The sequence below is a fragment of the Musca autumnalis genome, unplaced genomic scaffold (assembly GCF_047663935.1).
Source record: "Musca autumnalis isolate F117 unplaced genomic scaffold, ASM4766393v1 scaffold_4, whole genome shotgun sequence".
In the NCBI taxonomy this organism is placed as follows: Eukaryota; Metazoa; Arthropoda; class Insecta; order Diptera; family Muscidae; genus Musca; species Musca autumnalis.
This window is the reverse complement of record NW_027411977.1, coordinates 158,588,538-158,604,566: the sequence shown is the minus strand read 5'-3', so window position 1 is coordinate 158,604,566 and position 16,029 is coordinate 158,588,538. Positions and strand designations below refer to the sequence as shown.

At 39.0% G+C, this 16,029-nt stretch overlaps 2 protein-coding genes across 3 annotated transcripts in view; both read right to left on the bottom strand.

The window, feature by feature from the left end:
* Ptp69D (Protein tyrosine phosphatase 69D) overlaps positions 1-16,029 on the bottom strand; it is a 384,912-nt gene that overhangs the window by 355,887 nt on the left and 12,996 nt on the right. The window lies entirely within an intron of this gene.
* LOC141401611 (uncharacterized) lies at positions 3,208-15,812 on the bottom strand. The gene is made up of 3 exons (XM_073981940.1): positions 15,728-15,812; positions 14,614-15,628; positions 3,208-3,268 (listed from the first exon to the last, which is right to left on the bottom strand). The coding sequence occupies exons 2-3, from the start codon at positions 15,558-15,560 to the stop codon at positions 3,208-3,210; spliced, it is 1,008 nt and encodes a 335-aa protein (XP_073838041.1). The 5' UTR covers positions 15,561-15,628; positions 15,728-15,812.

The following is a 16,029-nucleotide window of genomic DNA, read 5'->3' as shown; positions in this document are numbered from 1 at the left end:
ACGGAAGCTAAATACCTCGGCACTATTCTGGACCATCGCTTGTCATGGAAAAGAAATGTAGAGGAGCGAACGAAGAAAGGACTCATGACACTCTATTCCTGTAAGAACTCCATTGGGAAAAGCTGGGGATTGAGACCAAAGATCGTACACTGGCTGTATGTCCAGCCCATAATTACCTATGCTGGACTGGTCTGGTGGCAAGCTCTTGGGAACAATGCGTTACTTTACAAATTATAGAGTGTACAAAGAACCGCGTCACCGTGCCACCGTGGTGCAATGGTATGCACACCCGCCTTGCACACATAAGGTCGTGGGTTCGATTCCCCGGCCAGGCAACATCAAAACACTTTTCAACGGTGGCAAAATACCCCTCAGTAATGTTGGCGACATTTCCTGAGTATTTCACGCCGTTCGGACTCGGCGACAAACTGTAGGTCCCATATCATTGAGCTAATATGAATCGGGGTGCACTCATTGATATGAGAGAAGTCTCCCTTGTCCCTTATGGGATGTTTGTGGAACAATTATTATTATATTACAAAGAACCGCGTCACTGCTGATTACCGGATCGATTATAAGCACTCCTCAAGCTGCTTTAAACGTCATCCTGGATCTCCTATCTCTGGACATCCTAATCCAGTTTCAGGCGGCGAGAACTGCTTTTAGACTCCGGAAATCAGGGTGTTGGCGTGGTTCACACTTTGGACACTCGAATGTCCTAAAACTAGTTGATCGACTTGAGTTATGTGACAATGGTTGCGTAAACGATTATATGCCCACCTCATTCAAGTTTGACTCCTTAACTGTTATCTTCCCAAGCAGAGACGCATGGGCTGAGAGCATATCTCCTCTGGATTGTCTGGCAATTTGCACAGACGCGTCCAAGATGGAAGAAGGTACTGGCGCTGGCTGTCCTCAATTCCCCCAATAAACATATTTTCTCATGGATGACCTCGAGAATGGACAGGATTAGTCAAGATATCCTCACGCAGAGCACGGAATTGCTCGATCTCCTGGGGCAGAGAGAGACCCACAGATTGAGTCACCTTAGTGAGTCCAACTCCCCTGGGGGATAATTCATCGGTCGGAACCGATAGACCTTCACTTTCGAGGCAAGACGCCATGGACAACATGGGCAGTGAGGCCAAGGAAAAGAAGGACCCGCACGAATACAAAAGAGTTGCCAAATATTGCAACAAATTCGTTGACAAAGCCCCAAATGAAGTGAGTCAAAATGAACTCCGATTAATCGATGTGAGGCCTCACATGGAGAAGATCCCCATTCTGGCTGATCGGATTCCGACTCCTGGAACGACTGCACCCCCCAACCCAACGGCTGGTAAGAGTGCAGTGGTTCCAGAGAAAACACAAAATTCGGAAGCATCGGGCTGCTCAAACTCCTTGCGGACACCGGCGGTGACTGCGGCGGAGACGAGCAGAAGGATGCCTCCGGCCTCGAAGGCATCACAACGGTCATTACCCACAAAGGTAACACCCGTCTCGATGTTAGCGCAGAAAAAGGGACAGTCACGGGCAAAGCAGATGCACAAGACGACATATAGTGCATCCGTTTTGCCGGCGACTGCCCCCGCAGCTGCCGGGGTAAATAGGAGTGGAGACTGCTTAGGATCCTCGACGATGCAGAGTTCTGGTATACAGGACACTGCGGCGCCGAAGGACCCCAAGAAGCCATGCCCCTCAGGAGACGGAGGAGTGAGAGACGTTGGAGCAGGAGGTCGGGTGGTAGGAGCGACTGACGGTCCCTCTACCTCTAGGCAGGCCAGTGGCAAACCAAAGACCTCCCCGCAGCAGACATGCGTCAAGCGGGTTAGGTCTTCGGAGGGTCCACAGCCCACAGCCAAAAGGTTGGTGGATCTTCAGCCGAACAACCACTCACCCTCGCTCGCTAAGGTGGCCGCTCAACAGTCAGCAGTTGGGGCTGAACCGGAGAAGACCTGCAAAGGTAGCTCTAGTTCGAAGCTCCTACAGCCAACTGTTGGGGGGACATCGAAACCAGCGACTACCCCCAAGAAGCTAGCCCCGGAGGGCCTTCAGGTGGCACCCATTAATAGCGCTGATCCAGACGGTTGGATCAGTGATGATCAATAGCTGCTAGTTGAACGTCTTCTGAGGGAAGGCCATAACCTCTGACGAGGCAGACGCTAGCATGACAGGCTTTGGCAAGGCAACCTACATCAGGGGAGTCAAAGTCATCAACTGCCAAGATAGGAAATCAAAAGATTACCTCATCCGAACGGTTGATGGCTCGGGCGCACTCTGGGAAGGTTGCAAGCTAGCCGCGGTGCCTACTAGCGAGATACCACGCAGAGCCACAGCTACAGCATGGGTGCCACCTCCGGATCAGGATGTAGCGGATGTGCTGAAGATGATCCAGAAGCAGAATAGGGGTATCTCTACTGCTAGCTGGAGAGTAGTGTACTCTTTGAAAGAAAGAGGAGGTACGGTGATGAAATTCGCCATGGACAACAAAAGCGCCGGCTATATAAAGGATGGTGAGGGGGAACTGTACTTCGGGTCTGGTTGCTTTCGGTTCCGTGCCGCGAAGTTACAGTAGAGAGGCTCGGCAGCAAGGGCTCCGCGTGATGCAGATAAATCTGCACCATTGCAGGGCTGCGGCTGCCGAACTTATCATCTCCCTCACAAAAACCGAAGTAGACATAGAATAGGGTTTCTGGGCTAATAGGGTTTCTGGGCTAAACGATGGGCGTTATTCTATATTCTCCGCACATAACGGGGAGAAGGTAAGAACATGTATAGTAGCTAAGAAAAGTTTAAACCTTATTCAACTCTACAATCACAGTGACAGAGATACGACTGTAGTGAGGCTAGAAGTAGGTTCTGGAAGAGCGTTGGTGCTAGCCTCGGTCTACATGCCGTATGAAGCTCCTGACCCACCCGGCAGACTGCTGCGGAAGCTAGTGGAGGAGACGATGAGCTGTGCAAATTTGATAATGGGCTGTGACGCCAATGGGGGAGCAGTGACACAAATGCAAGGGGTGAGTGCGTATTCGATTTTATTTTAACTAATATTCTACGAGTATGTAATAGGGGCAATACTGTAACTTTCCGTAATAGGGTAAGGGAGGAGGTGATAGACCTAACCCTTACAAATATGGAAGATACTTCTGTAACAGACTGGAGAGTATCGGAAGTGTGTCCCTTTTCGGACCACAGAGCGATACACTTTCATGTCTCTTGCAGAAAGAAGTAAGCGGCAACCGCCTCATAGAAATCCAAGAAGGACCAACTGCGAATCGTTTAAATCTCAAATTCCGCAAGGTGATCTCAAAGGATCCGAAAGCCATTGGAATGAGGGCACCTGGACTAACTCAGCTCTGGAGACTCTAAACCTGCTGGCAAGCACACACTTTCCAGGCTGCAAGGACGCCAGCTCGTGTCAATCTATGAGAGACGCGAGCAGAAGCCACACCCCAGCGGAGAGTGAACTTGTCGACGGTTTAACAAGTAATCGTAGAATTTCATGGGCGATCAGCACTTTTCAGCCATACAAATCACCCGGGCCTGACGGTATCATTCCAGCGATGCTTCAAAACGCACCGCATGTTTTGATATCAACGCTAAGGAAGATCTTTAGGGCATGCATTCTGCTATCGTACATACCGGCGCTATGGAAGGAGGTAACTGTGACCTACATTCCCAAAGCTGGGAAACCAAGTCACACTCTGCCGAAAGACTATAGGCCGATAAGTCTTTCCTCCTTTCTTCTAAAGACTTTAGAAAGGCTACTAGATTTGGAAATCAGATCATATATAAATCATGACCTTGTAAGTAACTCTCAACATGCTTACGTAAAAGGAAAATCAACAGACACCGCGCTACACGAGGTTGTGGCCTGTATAGAGAAGAATATGGATGACTCAAGTTTCACCTTAGCTGCCTTCTTAGACATAGAAGACGCGTTTAATAACGTGAAACTTGAATCAATTCACTCTGCTCTAGAAACACTAGGTGTCCCCTCAATTCTAATAAATTGGATAGATAGAATGCTTGATAGTAGGCTAATTAATTCAAGCTTAGGAGACAGTTCTATAAAGAAGTCGGTCACCAGAGGAACGCCACAGGGAGGAGTTTTCTCACCCCTGTTGTGGCTTCTGGTACTGAACGGGATACTTATGGAGTTTGATAAGCTAAAAACCAAGGAGGTGCGTATGCGGATGACGTCATTCTAATTAGCGGAAAATTTTTATCTACGCTGTCTGTACTTATGCAGAGTGCTTTAGTGAAGCTCTCACGTTGGGCCCACCATAATGAACTTGGTGTGAACCCGCGAAGACAGAGCTGGTTCTTTTCACCAGAAAGAGAAAGATTGTTGCTTTCGTTCCACCAACTCTAGATGGTGTGCAACTAAGCCTCTCCAAGGAAGCAAAGTATCTAGGTGTGGTCCTCGACCACAAGCTTTGTTGGAAGAGGCTTAATTGCATTATATTCTTGCAAGAATACCATAGGTAAGAGCTGGGGTCTCAAACCATATGTGATACACTGGCTGTATAGGACTGTGGTATGTCCTATCCTAACCTATGGTTGTTGTTGTAGCAGCTAGAAACCATCGTATAAGCATAGGTTTTTTGCTGGGTTGGCAGCCGCTGGCCGAAACACTATGGTTTCGGGTCAATCCGTTACGAAAGAACCCGCTGCCGTGGGATGTAACCTATTATTGTCTTGTTTGGTGGTACGCACTCAGTAATATATCAAATTTGTCTAAGCTAAGTAGTGTGCAACGTGCCGCGTCAATTCTTATTACTGGAGCTATTAAAAGCACACCCCAGGGGGAGCTGAACGCTGTTTTAACGCTGTTTAGTATCAGGCCGCCAGGTGTGCCTTGAGGCTTAGGGAACTTGACATGTGGCGTTGCTCACTACTTGGTCATGCAAACGTTCTACAGCGGTTGAGTAGTCAGCTAGTGCTTGGAAACAGAGGGGGTGAGACCGATTACATTTTACCAACTCTTGACTTCACTATACCTGACGTTTTAATACCCGATAGGGATGAATGGGTTCAGTGCAGACCAATTCCTGATAGCCTATCTATCTTCAATGATGGGTCGAAGATGGAAGATGGTACGGGCGCTGGTGTGTACTCTCATGAACTGAACGTTAGGTACTCGTTTAAACTTAATGACAACTGTAGTGTTTTCCAGGCAGAGGTCTTTGCAATATTGAAGGCCTTAGAGGCACTAGTGGGAAGAACGGACTTAGCAAACAGGACTTAGCAAACAGCAGTCACTATTTACGTAGACAGCCAGGCAGCGCTAAAAGCATTAGGGTATTTCACTATTAAGTCTAGTATTGTTCGAGATTGTAGGTCTATCTTGGAAACCTGTGGTATGTCAGTAAGATTTTGTTGGCTACCTGGTCACTGTGGTGTTGAGGGTAATGAGATTGTGGATGATGGCGAGGCGGGGATCACAATCAACCAACCCCAGCAAAAAGTTTGCCTCCAAAGAGGCAGTTAAATCATATGTACAAGTGATCTGGAAGTGCATCAAATTATGCATTTTCACTGATGATTTTAACAAGAGCGTGACTACTGAAATATGCACTCCATTGCACTGCATTTTAACTGACCCTCTGGCACTGCATTTTAACTGACCCTTTGGCATTGCATTTTAACTAATCCTTTGGGGGTAGAATAGGATGCAGTCCAAAGCACGTGTTTTGATACATTCTTCGAAATGTGTGCAAGCTATTACAAAATATCCCAGAACAAATAAAATGCATTTATTATTTATGTATGTAAAACAAAAATATTAAGAACTTTATTACATTAACACAAATTATGAAAATTCTCCATTGAATTCAATCGCAACCATGCGTGTTTCCTCCGCTCTCCATTTAATCCAAGCTGAACTGTTCTTGTTTCGTCTGCTAAATGGGTTTGATATTGTCTTCCCATCACCAGCTAAGATTTCGACATGTACTCCAACAGCACTCCATTGGCAAATTTTTTACCGAAAAATTTTTCGCAAATTTAATATTTTTTATTAAAAAATTTTTGGAAATGTTAACACGCTTATCTCTTTTTGGAAAATGTATGCCGCTCCTGTAGAGATGTACAATCTGATTTATGTACTTGTAGGGATCTCTACCAACTGCTAATAAAATGTAGGGAACGGAGTGACTTTTTCACGACTCCGTTTGGACTGCATCCGGATGCTGTTAATTTGTGAGGAATTGGAGTGACTTTTTCATGATTCCGTTGAACTGCATCCGGATGTTGTTAAAATGTGACAAGTGGATGTGATTATTTGGATTGCATCCAAATGCAGTTAAAATGTGAGGAATGGAGTGCCTTTTTCACGACTCCGTTTGAACTGCATCTAAACATGCCGTGAAAGAACTAGTCCACATTGCACTACTTCCAATTTATTTTGCTGGGAACATGCAAGGGGAGGTTGGTGTGAAACCTCCGCTTTGTTACTTCATAGATAAACTCACCAGGTTCTACGTTGAGAAAACCAAAAGAATTTGGTTAGACGCTCCTGGATGTCGGTTTGCTAAGTCAATCTGGCCGGTAATTTCGGCGCGTAGAACTGTTTCCCTTCTTTCTTTGCGCAAGTCGGAGATCAGAGTTGTTGTCGGGATCATTACTGGTCACTGCAAAATTAGATCTATGACTTGCCTGAGCCTGTCTCCTTACCTTCCATCTACTTTCTCCTATCCATAACTAATCTCCATCTCCATAGCATTTCTTCTTTCCATCACCAGCACTCATCATCACTGCAACCGGATCCGCAACTATCATACACTAATTCTTCAACTACAACCAATAAACACACATCAATTTTTCAACACTTTCAACACCCAGGATAATCACAATGGACCACAAGGTCTCCGAGTGGAGTGGCTGCCACCTATAGCACCTGCACATCCTATAACCTAACCTACAGGTTAGATAGCAACTGTAGGGTTTTCCAGGAAATCTTCGCGATTTGGAAGGCAGCGTTTTTAATATAACTAAAAGTTATTCTGAACTTGATTTGCGTTAATAATATCTATTACTGTATCCAGTGCCTGATAAACATCAAGTTTTTTGTTTGTCGTCAATAAACTCTATAAACTCATTGATCAAAAATTTTTGTGCACTAAAGCCGCTTTGCTGTCTTCGCTTTGTGTATTTTCTTTGCATCAATATGGCTCCGTCAACAACAGCTGCCTGTCCTGTATGCAGCGAGAGAGTGACAAAAACAACTGGTGGTGTTTCTTGTTATATCTGCGATAATTGGTACCATCGAAATCAATGTTCTGGTGTTGCAGATGCTTTGTTTCATCTTTTAGGTAAGAATAAAACATTGAAATGAAGAATGTTCAGCCCTTACCATTGTTGATGATAACAAAATTTGGAGGGAGGCGATTAACCAGTTAACTTCCAAACTCAATGATCTTATTTTAACTCTGCCAGTCAACATTAAAAATTAAATCGATTGCAGTTTGCAGACAATTAAGCAGGAAATTGATAACAGTTTGTCTGTTATAAAAGGCGTCGTCGATGAAAGAAAAATAAACAACGATTTTCGTACTTTGGTTCATCGTAAACTTGAGACATTTGATCCTGAAGCCCACAGGTCTAGGCAACAGCGTTGCAGAAATGATATATTGGTTCATGGTCTGCCCTCGACTTCTGAACCACTGCAAATGGCCATGAATATCACCAAGGCTATTAGGGCTGATTTGTGTGTTGGTGATCTTGATAGCTGCTTTTGGCTTGGGAAATCCAAGAAAATGATGTTGCTAAAGTTTTGTTCTGCAATAAAAAGGGACTAAATAATGAAAAAATATTTGACGAAGAAAAACCTCAAACTCAATCAATTAGTGCCTACGGATATTGATTCGAAAATTTATCTCAATGATAATCTGGCGCCTGCGGCGAGAAAAGTTAAGTAACTCTGTCGTGACCTTATGAGGAAGAAGGAAATTAAAAGTTACCGTTTGGTGCCTTCAGTACCGGCTGCTAAAGTATTGCTTAATAGTGGAGAAACCCGGTTCTGTAAGTTGAGTGACCTCTCGACACTTATCAGTGGATGATGGTGATGTGATACATCGCAGATTGGGCCGGAGGAGTACTGCTCATGTTTCAGGGCCAACGGACACGCCAACTTTTGGAACACCTCATGTTGGTTGATAAGTATATAGAGTAATATTGTTATGGTAGGGTGGGTGGGTTAGCTTATAGTGGTGTAGTTCATGACGCGACGTTCATGCACTTGCGCTTCATCCCTATAATCCTGCACTGTTTACTGTCAATATAGTCTCGTTACGGATGCGTGGGTGGGTTAGTAATCGGATAAGACAGCATTTGCTGTCGATTCCGATTATAGCAAATTAAGTACATTTTTATTCTTGATACTTTTTAGTATAGTCAGCATCAATATGTTACATTTTGTATTGTTTTTATCATTTTTACTAGCGCACATTTTTTTGATATGCTTTGATGATTTCGGCTAGTTCAATCGGTTATATTGTCAGTGACGACTCTTACATTAACGCAGATATGCCGACGGGCAAACTACTGAAGCAATTCTTATAGTTTTTTAAAATAGCATTATTCTGACTGATAATATTACAAAACTGAAGAAAAAATTAAAAAAAAAATATTTTTCAACTTGGATTTTAAGGCCGTACTACATGTAGTGCACTCGGCACATATGTTTGCAAAATACAATTACAGTTTTATTATGTTTCGGTTCATAGTCCTTGTAGTATTGAATATTATCTTGCAAACATTTTTTTCAAACAATTCAGGGGGTTTATGTAAAATTTTGTGATTACATGCTGAAATAATAAACTCGGGGTCTTCCAGATCTGGCTTTACCCATTTTCCTGACGTCTTAACACATCTGCATGTTACAATAACGCAAGTGCAATATCGTCTTCGCTATCTGAAACAGTGGAACTACAATTTGTAAAAAGCTCAGCATCATCCTTTAATAATAGAGGTGGTATTTTTTTAAAATTAGCTTCATTTTCATAAGAATCCTTCAAAAATTTGTCTAATTTTTCTTCTGAGACATTTATTATATAATGTAGTGTTAAAAATTTTAAAAATCTGTAAAAAAATATTTTTTATTTTTTACACACTTGTGCCTGTAGTACGTAAGTAAATATATCAGCTTAAATCACATATAATTCGTTTTTTTGGACATACTTTTGCTTCGTATTGGTTTTTACAACTCTTATAATTAAAATAAAATAGATAAGCAACAACAATAAAATGTGCCGATTGTATGGCATCTTCACACATTTGCAAATTTTACAAAACTGAGATGTTTGATCCCAAAAAATACGTACATGCAATTACACTAGACAAAACTTATCAACGTACACTTTGTTCGTCGTTGTGTACTGTAGCGGCTCACCAAATTTATTTGAAAATTTAACGAAAAATAAACACTGGAACCTAAAAATAATAGGTGTACTACATGTAGTACGCTCGGCATATCTGGCTTAAGAGGTTTCAAACATCGGCTTCTTCAATGCTCAGTCCTAATTTGTCCTCCAGTCCTCCAGTAATTTGTCAACCAAGTTCGACGAGATAAGTAGACTATTATGCAGTGCACCGGCTTGTAAACAACATCTAGAAAAAACCTTCTTGCGATCTTTTGTTTTTTAAACTTTTGATAAGAGCAATAAGTCTCTAACACATTTTTGTCTCTAACACATGTAACACATTTGAACATCATAACAATTACAAATTCTTTATTATGTTTGAAATATGCAACAAAAAAACTATATCAACCATTTTTTATGATTAAGATTATTTGGAATTCGTCTCTTCCTACAAATTATTTTTTTTTTTTCGAACGTTCCCACGCCTCACTTTCCCACCCCTGCCGACCGAGGGGGCGACCTCCCTTTTACGTAAGGATCGCGTACACACCATGATCCGCATCATGATGGGGTATGAGTGGGAAATTGAAAACCAGCTACAGAATTTACTTCATCAGCTAGTTAGTTACTTACTAATACATTTTTATATACTATTCATTTAAAAATAAAATTATGTTAGATTTTATAAGGTCAAGGCTCATGCCAAAGTCTACATTACAATACATGGAATTAAAATCTACACACATTTTGTTAATAGGATCTCCCATAGAGTAATTCGTGCGGTGGAAATCTCTAAATAAGGGTTGATAGTTTCTAATTGTTCTACAAGGAACATTTATTCTAATAGATGATATTAAGAAATCCGAGGGAATATTACCCATTAAAATTTTAAGCACCATAATAGTGTTTAACATTGTGCGTCTACTTTTTAATGTAGGTAATCGAATTAATTTTAACCTGCTTGTATATGAAGGCAAGACAAAATCGCTATTCCAATGTAAACCTCTCAGTGCAAAAAGCAAAAATTGTTTCTGCACTGATTCAATTTTATCAGAATACATTGCGTATTGAGGGTCCCATACAACAGAACCATATTCTAATATAGGTCTTACAAGTGACGTAAATAGTTGTTTTGTTATATAGGGATCTGAAAATTCTTTGGCCCATCTTTTTATAAATCCTAAAACTCCATGCGCTTTATTAACAATAGAAATTACATGATTATTAAATTTTAATTTTCGATCCATCAAAAGGCCAAGATCAACAAATGATGCTACAGTTAATAATTGAGAACCGTTAATATTGTATTGCCTTATTAAAGAAGAAGATCTGGAAAAACACATACAGTCTGTCGCAAAAGTTAGTATACACCATTGAAACCAAAATGTATTAGGGATAAATATCACTATAACTTATTGAAAACAACAAACAATTAGTTTTATTTGATCGACAAGAAGGTTGTCTTCCGTAATAACAATTAAAAGTGCGCAATATTTGCATACATTAGCAAATGTACGGTTCGAATCCCAAAAATACCAAAATTTATGTCGCAAAAGTTAGTATACAATGGAGAATCCTCGTGGAACTGTGTAAAAAATTCTTGATATTTTTGAACAAAATGAAACTAAATCTGTACTTAAGATCATAAAGAGTATATTAATTGGTTTTAATGACAGTTATAGTACTTATAGTGACAAGTCCAACGTACACTGGGTCGTAAAATCCACAAAAATTGGTCATCTACAAATACAACAACTGTAGCGACAAAATTCCGGGTGTTATGTCCTGTTAATGGATTATAAAGCCATGAAATGCTCAGAAAAGCTCTAAAGTTTCAATATTGGGTGATGTTGATCGAGTTTCGGCTTGTCCTGTTTGAAAAAACGGGAATTTTTTGCAGGAAACCTATACTTTTGTCCTTTTGAATCATGTAATAATCCTTAATCCTTACACATAAGGACTTTCCTTTTGAGTTAATTTTCTCACAAATGTTGCCCCTTTTCATATTCCCACCAAAAGTAAATAGTAGGAGAACCTCAAGGTCCGTTGTAAGCCCTACAGTTAAACTGTCCTACCGGCCTTTTAGCAGTATCGAACATGCTTCTCATGTCCCTAGTGTCTAATGTACTACTAATGTCTAATAAACTACTTCTAACTGATCCATTTAGTTGTATTTTGGTCCTAAGTGAAGCGAACACAGCTTTTTAGAACGTTGTTGCCCAATCCATACGTTATAACAGCGGAGAAAGCTCTGTATTAAAATGCTTATAGAGGAATCATATCCTTCTGTGGTGGTGGAGTATCACTGTAGAACTTACACCTGAACTTGAGGTTCTCCTACTATTTATTTTTGGTGGGAATGTGAAAAGGTACATAACTTGTGAGAAAATTAAGTGAAAAGGAAAGTCTTTATGTGTAAGGATTAAGGATTATTACACGTTTCAAAAGGACAACGGCCTCAAAAGTATGGGTTTCCTTCAAGAAGTTCCCGTTTTTTCAAACAGGACAAGCCGAAACTCGATCAAGATCACCCCATATTGAAACTTTAGAGCTTTTCTGAGCATTTCATAACTTTAGAATCCATAAACAGGACATAACACCCGGAATTTTGTCGCTACAGTTGTTGTATTTGTAGATGACCAATTTTTGTGGATTTTACGACCCAGTGTACGTTGGACTTGTCACTATAAGTACTATAACTGCCATTAAAACCAATTAATATACTCTTTATGATCTTAAATACAGATTTAGTTTCATTTTGTTCAAAAATATCAAGAATTTTTTACACAGTTCCACGAGGATTCTCCGTTGTATACTAACTTTTGCGACATAAATTTTGGTCTGTTTGGGATTCGAACCCTACATTTGCTAATGTATGCAAATATTGCGCACTTTTAATTGTTATTACGGAAGACAACCTTCTTGTCTATCAAATAAAACTACTTGTTTGTTATTTTCAATAAGTTATAGTGATATTTATCCCTAATACATTTTGGTTTCAACAGTGTATACTAACTTTTGCGACAGACTGTATGTTTACATTTTTTTAAGTTTAAGTCCATACAGTTGATTTTACACCATTGAAAAAGGCTATTTAAATCACTCTGGAGAAGATCAGCTTGCTTTTCCGATTTATAAGTAATGAATAGCTTGACATCATCAGCGTACATTAGCAATCTAGAATGCATTATTGAGTTTGGCAAGTCATTTATAAATAAAAGAAAGAGAACCGGTCCGAGGTGACTTCCTTGCGGAACACCCGATGGCACGTCAATCGATTTTGAGACACATCCATCAAACAAAACTGTTTGTGATCTATTTTGTAAATAAGAAGATATCCATCTTACTAAATTAGTATTAAAGCCCATATAATCTAATTTATACAACAAAAGCTTATGGTTAACCCTATCAAATGCTTTGCTGAAATCTGTATATATTGTGTCAGTTTGATTATGCCGAACAAATCCTTTTATTACATTCGATGTGAATTCTATAAGGTTTGTTATGGTCGAAAGACCACTACGAAAACTCTGCTGATATGGACTTAGCATGGGTTGAATTTTATGGGAAATTACAGAAGTAATTAATTTTTCGAACAATTTAGGAATTGCACTTAATTTTGCAATTCCTCTATAATTGGATACATTAGTCAGACTGCCTGACTTATGTAAAGGTACAATATAAGACTTTTTCCATATTGCGGGGAAATGACCGAATTTAAGGGAATAGTTAAACAATAGAGTTAAAGGGGTTGACAATGCAACTGAACAATGCTTCAGAATTAAACTAGGTATTCCATCGGGACCTGGACTTTTAATGGGTTTTAAACATCGCAGACTTTTGGAAACGTCTTGGTATTGTAAGAAAGGCATGTAAATTTCATCAATCTGAGATAATTTATAAGGATATGTATCTCTAATTTGGCAAGATGCACTTGAATAAGTTGTAGCAAAAAATTCTGCAAAACATTCAGCAATATCTGTGTTTTTAGTAAATTCTTGATTATTGAATTTCAATAAAGAGGGCTTAGAAGGTGTTTTTCTTTTTAAATTAACAAAGTCATAGAAGGACTTAGGATTGGACTTAAAATTTTCTTTAATCTTGTTAAGGTACTCATTATATGATCTACGAGATTCTAGCATATACTTAGACCTAGCTACAGAATAATTGGCGTAGTCAATTGAAGAACCTGACTTTTTATATTTACGAAAAAGTTTATTTTTGGAATTTTTTATAGTTGATAACTCAGGAGTAATCCATGGAAATTTATAAGAATTTGTGACTTTAATAGTTGGAATACATTCAAGCATAAATTTATTTATGATCTCATAGAATTTGTTAATTTTAATATCAAGATCAATATCACTGCTGCAAAGACATACCGATGTCCAGTTAACAGAAGAAATAAGAGAATTGAGTTTCCGAAAATCTGTTTTTTTATAATTAAGGACAGTTTTTAACACTTTGGACTGATTTTCCCCAAAGGAATGATTATGGGTCATGGTTATACATAATGAGGGATGATGAATATCTTCAGGAATAGAAATTGGTGGAATTCTAATTATTTCAAAATATTGAGTAACATTTACAAATGCTAAATCAAGGATTCTATCGTAACTATTCAGTATATCGTTTATTTGATGAAGATTGAGGTCACAAAATCGACTAACAATTTCGAATGTATCTTGATTAGCATTCGCCCGGGATGTTAGTGGTGTTAGAGCTTCAGAATCTGGTAATAAGAGCCATTTAACAGAGGGCATATTAAAATCGCCCAGAACCAAAATTCGATCGGTTTCATTCATATTTCCAACGATTGAACTGATTGCGGATATATGTTTTTTATATATGTCAAGTTGAGAAGAAGGAGGAATATAGGAACAAGTTATAAATAATTTAAAATTGCCTAGTTCAATGGATATACTTAAAAATTCAATATCAGGAATATTATTTATTTCAATTAAATTAGTGGAATAAGAGGAGTAAACTGCAATAAGGACTCCACCACCTTTTTTAGCAACACGATCATTTCTGAATATTTGATATTTCGGACATAAAACTTCACTATTTAATACAGCTTTTTTTAACCAAGTTTCAGATAAAACAATTACATCATAATTAAAACCTAAACTATCAGTATATAAGCGAGTTAATTTTGTATTTAAACCCCTTACATTCTGATAGCATATAGAAATAGAATTTTTTAGTTTTTGAAACTGTAGCTGTTCGCGGAGGCAAATGTGCTAACTTGTCGTTTCTTTCCACAAATTCTTTTATAAAAGCATTTATAGGCCAAAATTCTCTCGATATAATTTGATTAAATATTGACTGATTAGTAACAATCCTGAAAGAAGATCTACTTTCCGAAAATGCTGAACGAAGCTTGTAACATTTAAGAAAGTAATCTCCTTGAATACTTGATCTTATATAATCATAAATTTCGTCAGCCGTCGTTTCGGGAGGGAACCTTGACGCAAATACCATTTTCATAGCTGGAGGCATAGATAATGATCTTTGCACAGGTTGTTGGGTATGGCCTACATTGGCAGATGAGCCCCTTGAAGAGACAACAGGCAAGGATGTTGCCAACTCCTGAATACCTTGAGCAGATTGTGAGGTCTTTTCAAGACTAGCACCACCAGTACTCATTAACTCAGGAGATGCTACAACCTCCTTTAACTGCTTGCTTACTTCCAAAGGCTTATCCATCACAACATTGGCGTATAACTGAGCACGACCAGATTCAGTTGTATCAGAAATATTAACTGGATCCGATTGTACTACAGTATCCCGAGAAACACTAGGTTTACGACTAGAAACAGTTTTACCTGTACTCTTTTTCGTCGACCTTTTGCGTTTCTGCCCGATAACCGATGGTGACGATGCAAATTCGTCCAAATCCGGATATTTGCTAAACAAATTTGAAACTTTATCAAAACGGGAACAAATTATGGAAAGTTCCCCTTTAATTGAAACTAGTTCGGAATGTAGATTCTTTGCAAAATTGTAAAAATCAGCAGAGATTTTTCTACAATTGGGACAGCACCAACGAATTCCATCATTTTCATTAATTATGTCAGTAACTATTACTCTCATACGAGCACACTTACAATGCCATTGATCTAAACAAAACCAACATGTAACACAAACTTCACTATCATCACGAATATTACATATTTCGTATGAACAGACCATGTTAACTATATTTCAGTTTACTAATAAGTTAAAATTTTTTGGAGATTTTGTAGCTGAATTTCTTAATCCTTTAATTAAAAAAAAGCAATCTTTGGCAACTCTGTTTTGATATGATAACCAAGCTGTTACAACAACACAATAAGGCTAATGTAACAGAATATATGCACAAAACGAAATAGCCAATTAGACAAATTCAACACAAAAAAGCAGCTTATTAGCACAAATGTAATTAATAACACTTCACCAATTAGCACAATATTTAGACAATAAGTTATTTAATAATTTTAATAAACTTTTAATAACGTATACACGCTAATTTAATTAAAAATTGAATTTTTTTAAAAAATGCACAGAGCACACAAAAATTTGACACTACAGCGAACAGGGTTGCCAACAGTTATGCGTAAATTAGTAAATGTCTATTGTACAAAAAAGAATTTTTCTGTCGTATTTTTACGTTTTGTTCGAT